The sequence below is a fragment of the Drosophila guanche genome, unplaced genomic scaffold (assembly GCF_900245975.1).
Source record: "Drosophila guanche unplaced genomic scaffold, DGUA_6, whole genome shotgun sequence".
NCBI lineage: Eukaryota > Metazoa > Arthropoda > Insecta > Diptera > Drosophilidae > Drosophila > Drosophila guanche.
This window is the reverse complement of record NW_022995747.1, coordinates 3810645-3821372: the sequence shown is the minus strand read 5'-3', so window position 1 is coordinate 3821372 and position 10728 is coordinate 3810645. Positions and strand designations below refer to the sequence as shown.

The 10728-nt window shown below is 48.3% G+C and overlaps 2 protein-coding genes across 6 annotated transcripts in view; one reads left to right on the top strand and one right to left on the bottom strand.

The window, feature by feature from the left end:
• LOC117582818 (tubby-related protein 4) overlaps nucleotides 1–2741 on the bottom strand; it is a 29387-nt gene extending 26646 nt beyond the window's left edge. For 2 of the 5 annotated variants that reach the window (XM_034270858.1, XM_034270860.1), the window contains exon 1: nucleotides 2079–2741. The gene's annotated coding sequence lies outside the window, so the exon portion shown is untranslated. Of the gene's footprint in view, nucleotides 1–2060 lie in introns of all 5 variants that reach the window. The other 3 variants (XM_034270861.1, XM_034270862.1, XM_034270859.1) reach the window with 2 other exon arrangements.
• Nucleotides 2742–2858: 117 nt separating this feature from the next.
• Nucleotides 2859–10728, top strand: LOC117582820 (attractin-like protein 1). Its single transcript, XM_034270863.1, has 8 exons — nucleotides 2859–3653; nucleotides 5567–5803; nucleotides 5876–6033; nucleotides 6093–6240; nucleotides 6299–9140; nucleotides 9211–9297; nucleotides 9368–9449; nucleotides 9520–10728. The coding sequence occupies exons 1-8, from the start codon at nucleotides 3220–3222 to the stop codon at nucleotides 9672–9674; spliced, it is 4143 nt and encodes a 1380-aa protein (XP_034126754.1). The 5' UTR covers nucleotides 2859–3219; the 3' UTR covers nucleotides 9675–10728.

Sequence of the window (10728 nt, the reverse complement as noted above, 5' to 3'; positions counted from 1 at the left end):
ACGGTGAGAGGGGTGTGTGTCGTATAATTTGTTTCTACTTTAACCTAACCCTCCCTGGGCCCCACCCACCAACCTCTAGCTCTTTAGTCCCTGCAATCCCCCTCTGACGAGGAAAATTGTGCGCCTCAATGGCGCTACTACTCTCCGCCGCAACGGCTCCCGTTGCTGTTTCTGTTACTGTTCTTGTTGTTGGTTTTGTTGCCGGGTGCGTTTTCTTTACTCTAGCAGAAGTAAGGGTATTTTTACTTTGACCAGAAGTTTGCAAATGGACTATCTAACTTATAAAAAGGGTGTATAATTGAAATTTATTTGCGTTAACAAAATATAAAACAATATAACAATAAGAATAATAGTGCAAGATTCAAGTTTTTGAGCTGAACTCTGGTTTGTTTTTAAAATTATTATGTCGCTTACAGAAACTTGGTTTAATGACATTATAATCCGAAAATTCATAACACACCGAAGTCGGATGACCATATTATAGCAAGCAAAACTAGATTTTTTAGAGTATCATAAGCTTCGGCTCGCAGAATTCCCATTGTAATGTAAACAATTTTTTTCATTGTTTGTTGCTTCTTTTCTGTTGTTGTTTCTTCGCTCTCTTGGTCTTTTTTCTGTTGTTTCTTCTTTCTCTTGTTATTTTTCTGTTGTTTCCTCTTTAGTTATGCAAAATAATAAAAATACCCGCAAATTCAGATATTGGCAAGGTAAACAACTGCCCCGCCCACACATTACCAGCACCCCCTCCTGTATGGGTGTGTGTGTGTGTTGTCAATGGCGAAAATATTGGCAAAACATTCAACAAAAAAAAAACCGCAAGCCGCCGCCGTCGACTCGCCACTGCTGCACTTGAACTTGCCACAAAAGCAACGCCCAACTACCCACCCACTACACCCATCCGCTCAAACGTCACAAATTATATAATCAAAAAAAAAGAACAAAATGTAAATTAAAGATAAACAAAAAACAACAGAGAAAACGCAACGAAACGCTCATTGAAAATAAATAAAACAGAATGTAAATGACCTTGCAGCGGCAAACATTCCCACACATCTCTGCGCCCCTTGGCACCCACAAACTTAAAAATAATTTCTCAAAGAGCACAGTCGTCGCCAAGGGAGGGGGGAAGAAGAGCAGCAGCCAAAAACAAGAAGAGGAGAAGTGAGAGGAGGAGAGCTCGCGGCCAAGAACAACAGCTAGACATTGGCGGTCATGCGTTGGCGTTGGAGCTGGCGTCGCGGCCACGGTTGACGCCAGCAGCGCAGCAGGTCATCTAAATTATGCAAAAACTACGAAGCACACAAACACAAACACACGTGCGGAAATATACATGTATGAATGAATAACGATTATCGCTCCAACTAACGGAATTTCAATTTCAGCACGCATTTGTGTTACAGGGCGCCCCCACTCCACCACTGACAAGCCAATCGTTGGATGAACCGCTTTTTTTCATGGGCGCGTTTATGATTGCCTCTGCCAGAACTGTGCCGTTCCCTACTGCTCCCCGCGGACCCATTACAGACACACACACTGGCATAAAGAGAAGCGTGCCAATGCCAATCGATTTTCACTGTCATTGCTTCGCTTCATTTGATGCGGGGATTAATCGAAAACGTGCGTGGGCAGAGCTTCTTCCTCTGCCGCTGCACTGCTGCTGCTTCTGCTGCCGTAACTTACTGTTAAATTCCAGGCATTTCTAGCCAAAACACACACTCAAAAAAATGTGCCACAAAAGTAGCGAAGCGCTAAGCGCTAAGCAAATATTGCTAGAAACGCTGATAACAAAAAAAAGACTTTAATTAGAGGCTAAATCTAAAGGGAGCTTGGGGGAGCGGAGGGAGGTGTGTTGTTGTGGTCGGCAGCATTGTGTCGCCACAACAACACTCCCACACTTCGAAAGAGAGCCATGGACATTCCACCGAGAGTATGTCTGTTGTAGGCAGCAACCGGAGCCAGAGCCCGGGGCCGAATCTGGAATCCACCCCCGGAATCCATCACCATCCCTGCACAAACGAACGATTGCCACTCCATGGAGACAACGAAATTCCGCCACTCACCTGTGCTGCTGCTGCTACTCTGCTGCTGCGGGTGGTGTCCCTGTTCTTCCAGGTATCCACTGCAATGCTGGACGCCAATCTAATTATAGTTTTTTTTCAACCGATTCCCGGATGCAGCTTAAGCTCCGCTCTCTGTGATGTGTGTGCGTGTGTGTAGGTTTACTTTTTGCAATTGTTAAAGCAGACGTTCCGTTTTTTCGTTCGCTGCTCCTCTACTACACGGATGGCACACAGACGCGCGCATGGCACACACTCACACACACTCGCGTAACGCACATGCAACGGTTAAAATTCCGTTGGCCACGGCCAGCACACAGCTTTCATCGACTTCCGAACGTAAACTGTGGCCATTGGATTGTCGCCGCTCGCATTGCAGGAAAAGTCGGAAAATTTGTCGGGTCGGGGAAGAGCGCGCCTGCGCTTACCGATTCGCACATTTTCTTATCACTGAAGCTCTTGAAAAACTGACGGAATTTACGCGCTTCTAACGAGACGCCTTTTTGTTGTTATTTCGGGGGTATTGATTTTATATACTTTAACGCTTGTGCCAGCAACATTTAACGTACGCGAAACTGTTGAAATCTTCCCAGTGATGCAGCGACAGCAGCTGCAACTCGCGGAACAACCAAAAATAGGGATTTCTTTCAGAAATTCTAATAATCCCGAATAGTTTCAGCCTGCCTGGTGACTCCCGCTCCAACGAACACCGATTTCTGCGATGTATATCGATACATCGATAGTGGGTCAGGTGTGTTTTCTGGCAACGCTGCAATTAGTGCTGTGTAATATGAAATGCTCGATTTGCATTGCTATCCAACACTCGCGCTGATTTCTCGTTCTCTCGTTCATAATAAAAATTGTCAATAACTTTGCTCGGAAAGTAGTTGCTGCAACTAATTCTTAAGAGCGCGACTAGGTTGTGCAACTCGTGTGTGTGCGTGTGTGTGTGTGTGTGTCCGTCTTGTGTCCAGCGTACTCCTGGCCCTACCCCCTTGTACGTGCTGGAGAGCAAAAGAATTGTGCAATAGGCATTCCCCTCCACAAAAATCGAAGGATTTTGTCGTCGCGTTCGTGGAGAATCTCGTGTGTGGAGAAAATGTGAAACGTGAAACTGCAGCCCATAACCCAAACAGCGGCAGTTGACGAAAGTCTATCAAACATGTGCTTGGTGGAGCATGCGGGGGACCAGCAGAAGCAGCCATCATCGCCAGTGACGTCTTCCACAACATTCTGCTCAAATCGCAATCGCAACAACAAACCCTCCCCCTCCTCCATTACCATAGTAAACAGCCAGCAGCAGCAGCAGCAGCACCATCATCAGAGCCTGCGTAGTGGCGCCAGCACCTCCATTACCACTCCTACTACCACCACATCGCCGACCTTCAATGCTAAATACAGGCGAAAATGCTTGCTCCTGCTGACGCTGCTCCTCTTCCACGGCTGCTTCAGCGGGCTGCATCGGGCCAGCGCGTACAATTGCACGGCGCACGGGAGTCGCTGCCAGAACGATGGCCAGTGCCAGGAGGATGGACAATGCCTGTGCGCGGACGGTTGGCAGGGGCCCGAGTGCCAGTTTTGCGGTGGAAAAGTGCGGTAAGTTCTGCTCAAAGGTGCTGGTGCAGGGAGTGAAGTGCTTATGTTCCATGATTCATACTAAATAAAATAAAAAACAAAATTCTGCGTCAACGTTATCCAATCAACGCTCCACACTCTTTCTTTTTTTTTTTTGTGTTGTATGGCCTATTTGTGTCAGGCAACGGTTTGGTTTTTCTCGTTGAACGGGTTCTTACCTCTCTCTCTCTCGCTCTCCCTCTCTCTCATACTGTTTGAGGTCTCTCCCTGTCTCTTTGTGGACCCGCTCTGAGCGTTCTTTCACCTGCTTTCTACGGTCAAACAGAACACAGTCGCCCCTCCTGTCACTGCCAATACGGATTATTTAATTAACCTGCTTTTGACTTTGAACTTGTCCGGGGAGATGGACAGGTTTTGTCTCTCTGCCAAATGAAGTTCTCTTGGCCAGGCAAATGTGAGATACGTGCATAGGTACATATATTATATAGCGTCATAAAGCTTATGAAATGCTTTGTTTATGTTTCCAGTGCTGTTTGCACAGCAAACTCGATAAGAGGGAAAGAGAGAAAAAGTACTATCTTGACATTAACTAAGCTCTGGGGTGCTTTCATCGTTTTAAAACAAATGCCCTGAGGCGTTGCCTGATGATGGATCCGCAAAAACATGCGCACCCAGCCATTAAGGTTGTTTCACCTGTCCCAAATTGTGCATTTCTGATCTGCCAGCTCTAGTTTATGGCCTGGACTTTCAGTACTTTTCGATTTACGTAGCTGATTCGCGAAATCTTCCTCAGTCGCTTATCATTTATCAGCTGCGCTTATCGCTGGGCGGGAGAGAGTATTACGGTTTTAGTTGGACTTGCCCTATCTCTCACTCGCTCCCATCAAACCACCCACCCACCTGTCGTCTGTGTTTGCACACGATTCGCATTTGAATGGGCTTTGGGCAGCAACAACACAAACTACGAAGTGAAACTGGGTGGCTCTCCTCCATTAATGCATTCCAAGTCATTGCACACATGACGAAGGCGACCCTACTGGTCACCTACACTCGCTCTCCCTCACTCTCTCTCTCTCTCTCTCCATATGACTCTCTTTGTGCGTAGGAGCTTAATGCCCAAAATGCTATTTAAATAGACCCTAAAATAGATACCCTACTGACATTCGGTTGTGTTATTTCAGTCCAAGAATCGCTCAATGCAAATGTACAGTAGTACTTGGTAGAGTGCACACATGCTCAATGTAACCTGAGCTACAGCATACGTACACCCGAAACCACTTTCCCTCAGTTAATTGCTTAAACATCTTGGGGCGAATCTGTAAGGCCTGTTCTGCCAAGTGTAGGGTAATCCTATGAGAGAATGCGAATGAGAGACGAGCGAAAAGAAAGCAGTTATTTTTAAGCGGATGTGTGACTGGAATATGAGAGTCGACTGTTGAATGCCCTGATTGAGTTTCAAGCTGCGACTGACATGCGTTACAGCTCAAATAGCTCATACCCTCAGCTCAACAGGCATTTCAATTTATTATCCCCATTTGCGTGTATGTGTGCGTGTTTTTGTGCTATAACAAAGAATGCAGCACAAGGCTAGACGCAAGGGAAAGAGTAAATAAAGAACGGTCACCTTTTGTGCACACTCAACAGTTGAGAGGCTTCAGCTGTGGTCGGTCTCCGACTCCATCTCTCTTTCTCTGCCGCTTTTTCTATCAATGAATGGGGGGAGATTGCATTTACGCTGGCCGGCAAATTCAATTATCTTTGAACAGTCTGAACAATGGATGCTGCTCCATTGGCATTGCACATGAAGTCGCCTCCATTGAATCGATTGCGGAATTGATTTATCATTTGCCACATCGATTACGCTTTATACGGATTCATTTCACATTTCCCCTCCCACCCCTACATCATTCTCTTTTCGTGGCTCTTTGTTGCAGCATGTACCATCCCATGGGCACAATACACGACGGTTGGGGCAACTATTCGGTGAGTGTCAAGTGCAGTTGGCTTATCGATGCCCGACACCCGCACTGGGGACGGCGACATAATGCCAATTCGCCAAGAACCTCCAATATACGGATTCACCTACGAGAATTTGCCACGGAATGCGGCTGGGATCACCTGTACATATACGATGGCGACAGCGTAGACTCGCCCCTGCTGGCGGTCTTTAGGTGAGTGACAGATTACTTGTGACCCCTGTCTCAATGGCTAACCTTTATTCTCTTCGTCTTTCTGTCTTGCAGTGGCCTCATGTATAGGGGGAACTTCTCCATTCGCCGTGTGCCGCAGGTGATAGCCAGATCGGGCACTGCCCTGGTGCACTTCTTCAGTGACGATGCCTACAACATGTCTGGCTTCAATCTCACCTACAAAATGAATGGCTGTCCCACGGATAGCGATGGTATGGAGTCTGTCTTTGCTCTCAACTGTACTCCTATTGATTTTCTCATCTATTTGCAGAGGTGGAGTGCTCGGGGCATGGCAAGTGCCGGGATGGTGAATGCATCTGTGATCCCATGTACAGGGGTGAGGCCTGCAATATGGCCGCCTGTCCAGGCAATTGCTTGGAGGAGAAAAATCAAGGCAACTGCAGACTGGACCAGGAGCGGTAAGTCCCTAAAGAACACAAATCTAGTCCAAATGTTTATTAGTTTCTCTATCCTTAGTTGCATCTGCTACGATGGCTTTGCTGGCGATGATTGCAGTCAGGTCAGTGCCCATGGCGCCTGGACCACTGTACATCCGAAGCACTCGCCGGCGCCAGCGGGCAGTGCCTCCCATGGCGCCACCGTATGGCGTGACACTCTGCACATTTTGGGCGGTGAATCGTATGGACGCGGTGAGCTAATGAGTACCTATGACTTTAACGGCAATGTGTGGGAGACCGTACATCCTGAGGATGGCGGCGAGGTGCCCGACAAGCGCTATGGCACCTCCACCGTCATGTATGGCGACAAAATCTTCATGTACGGAGGCGTCGTCAAGGGCCAGGGCATCTCCAATGAGCTGTGGGCCTTTGATGTGTCGGCCAAGACGTGGGAGAACATCACCGTGCGGACGGACGCGTGCAATGTAACCACCTCGCCAAGTGGCATGTGCGGGCCACTCCATGTGGTGGGGCACACGGCCACGCTGGTCCCCGGCTTCGGGGACAAGAACAACTATCAGTATATGGTGGTCATCTTTGGGCATTCGCCCCACTATGGCTACCTCAACACGGTGCAGGAGTTCAACTTCGGCTCACGTGAGTGGCGCATTGTGCAGACCTCTGGCTACGTGGTGAAAGGCGGCTACGGGCACAGCGCCGCCTACGACTTTCTCACAGAGAAGGTCTACGTCTATGGTGGCATTGTGTCGGAGAGCGAGTCCAGCCAGGTGCTGAGCTCGCGGCTGTACGCGTACGAGCCATCTACGCGCATTTGGAACTTGCTTTCATCGGCGCCCAGTGCACGGCTGCTGCACACCGCAAACTTTGTGAACCAGGGCCTGATGATGGTCTTCGGGGGAAACACGCACAACGACACCTCCACGAGCTATGGCGCCAAGTGCTACAGCAAGGACCTGCTCGTCTACGATGTCTACTGTGATTCCTGGCACTTCCATCAGATGCCCAGCTACCTGCAGGCGGATCTGGCTCGCTTTGGCCACAGTTCGGTTGTGTTTGAGGATGCTCTCTACATCTACGGGGGATTCAATGGTCAGCTGCTGAACGACATTTTGCGTTACCAGCCGGGCTACTGCAGCTACTACACCAAGCAGGAGAAGTGCACCAGCGCCCGGCCCGGCATCAAGTGCATCTGGGATGTGCAGAAGATGCGCTGCATTTCGATCACCCAAGTGCAACGGTCAGCCATTTATGGCCGGGAGCAGTACGACTATGTGGCGTGCCCTTCGAAGAGTCGTCTCACCATGACCTCGGAACTGCTGCACGACGTCCTGCGCTGCCAGGAGCTGGGCAACTGTCAGTCCTGCGTCTCGACAGCCTTCGATTGCACCTACTGCGGCAATGGAGTGTGCAGCAAGGAGCGTTGCCGCGAGACCACCTCCGTGGCCTCCGTCTTCCTTGAGTTGTCTACGCATCAATCCGTGCCGCAAGTTCCAGCAACGACAGTGGGACCGCCGCTGAATGCCAAGCGGTTGGAAGCCTGTCCCGTGTCGGAGGATTTCCTCATGCAATCCGTCTGTGAGCAGCTGCACAACTGTAGGGCTTGCTCCTCGAATACGGCCTGCAAGTGGGATACGGAGCAGAATCGCTGCCGCAGTCAAGGCTCCACGTCCACAGCTGTCCTGGTGTCGAATCGCACGCAGGATGATGTCGTCTGTCCGCCAGCTTGTGCGACACTCACCAATTGCCATAACTGCACGGAGGATGAGTGCATTTGGTGCCAGAACGAGCAGCGCTGCGTGGATCGCAATGCCTACACGGCCAGCTTCCCCTACGGCCAGTGTCGGGAGTGGACCACCTTCACGGCCAAGTGCCGCTCCTCCCCGGTGACGGCACTGAGCATCGGCACCACTACGGCTTTGTCGAGTGCCCAGTGTGGCTACTACAACAGCTGCCAGCAGTGTCTCGATGATCCGGCCTGCGGCTGGTGCGACAACGGCTCCAACACTGGCCTCGGACGGTGTGTGGTGGGCGGTGCGCTGGCACCCTACGACGAGACAGAGTGCGCCCTGAAGCACTGGTTTTTCACGTCGTGTCCGCGCTGCAACTGCAACGGCCATTCAGTGTGCAACGATCAGCAGCACTGCGAGCAGCCGTGCAACAATCTGACGACTGGCGTACATTGCGAGAAGTGCCGGACGGGATACTGGGGCAGTCCCATCAACGGGGGGAAGTGCCAGCGCTGCGAGTGCAACGGTCAGGGCGTCTATTGTCATCCGGATACTGGCAAGTGCTACTGCACCACAAAGGGCATTGTCGGCGATCATTGCGAGAAGTGTGACTCCCAGAATCATTACCATGGCGATCCGCTCAAGGGCTCGTGCTACTACGAGCTCACCATTGACTACCAGTTCACGTTCAATCTGTCGAAGAAGGAGGACCGACACTTCACCCAAATCAACTTTCGCAATTCGCCCGGCAAGCCGGAGATCGACGCGGACTTTACGATTACCTGCAGTGTGCCGGCCAAAATGGACATCTCGGTGAAGAGAGCCGGTTCGCCAGACATGCTCATTTTGGTGGGCGTCAACTGCTCGACGTTCCGCCATCGGTTCCCCAAGACCGAATATCAATTCGGTCATTCGCCGGATGACAATAGCTCGCTGACGACATTCTATGTGTTTGTGCATGACTTCCAGCCCCCCATCTGGATACAGATTGCATTTTCCCAGTATCCCAAGCTCAATCTGCAGCAGTTCTTCATTACCTTCTCCTCCTGCTTCCTGCTGCTGCTCCTCATGGCCGCTGTTCTCTGGAAGATAAAGCAAAAGTATGACATGTTCCGGCGACGTCAGCGTTTGTTTGTCGAAATGGAACAGATGGCCAGTCGACCATTTTCACAGGTAAGTCAACTTTTGATGGCATGGCCCAAATGGACACACATTCCTGACTCGTTCTTTGATTTCTCTTTAGGTGCTCGTCGACATTGAAAACCGCGAAAGTATTGATCTGAGTCTAACGCTGGAGGGCATTGGCCATATGTCCAAGAAACGAAAAAAGGTGGGCGAAACGAGCTGCCAAAAATGTGATTATTTTATTAACCATATTTCGATGTTGTTTTTTTATTCAGGAATGTCCCAGTCCCATTGCTTTGGAGCCTTGCAGCGGCAATCGAGCGGCTGTGCTCTCGCTTCTAGTCCGGCTGCCCACGGGTCTGATTTAATTTTATATCTTTGAACCTGTATCAATTGCTAATCTATTTCGTTTTATTATCTTTGTTAGGTGGCCAATCGCAAGCGCCGACGGGTCAATCGAATGGCCTGGCTGTAGCCAGCGCCTTAGTCACGCTCGGTCCGCGTCGTCCGTCGATGGAGCTGCATCCGAAGGAGCCAAAATCGAAGCGCAAGCAGAGCCAGCATCCGGAGAGTTGTACATAATGTAACAATAACGCTAATGCATACCTATATAATTCTAATAATAATATAATAATAATGATACAGATAATAATTTTGATAATATGTAAACTAGCGATAATAGGTATATAGCGCATATTTGCCCCCCCCCCCCCCCCCACATTCGACCTCCTTCCACGAGTACTAAGCGCCGCGAAGTGCATGCATGCTAGCAAGTTGATAATCCTGCAGTTATTATTACTTTATAAACAATTAGACGAATAACAAAACCAACAACAAGAAGAAAGAAACAGAACAATAGGGAGAAACGCGAGAAACAAAAAACAAAATCCAATAATAGTAATTTTTTAGCAAAAAGGACATAGTTATACACGGTTATATATGTATATGTATAAATATATATATATATATGTATACAATTTGATGATATAGTTGATAGGTCGAGTAGCGTTGCAATAGTTATAAATGTCTAATTTATTATTTATACCGCAATTGTGAGAGATCAGCAGAAGCCGCCGCAGTCGCAGCAGCAGATGTATTCAAGATTAACATTATTGTATGTATTTTTTTTACCCTTATCACATAGCTTAAGCGTGTTGTTAGAATTTATTTATGCAAATTTATGTGCGCCACAGCACCGGAAGAAGCAAAAGTCAGAAAGCAGCGTTGAAAAACAAAACACAAAAACAAAAGACATTTATTTGATTTCCGTAAACAAAACAAAAACAAACAAGTGATGAAAAAACGAGAGACAGATCCGACTATACAAGGAGTTAAGAAGTTGACCGATATATATGTATATGTATCTATATATATGTATATGCAATACTGTGTTCAATATATAGGAATATTGTATTTTATTGTTTTGTTTTGTTTTTAGTTTTTCAAATCCGTGCAAATATTTACAGCGCAAGAGTGGAACAAGTAACGAGCAGAGAGAGAGACAGACAGACAGAGAAAAGAACAGAAAGAACAATGCAAAATGTAGTTTGTACATACAACACACAAAAAACATACGTAAATTAATACCCGCTATATAGATAGTAGTTATACATATACATATAACTCTTGGTAGGAG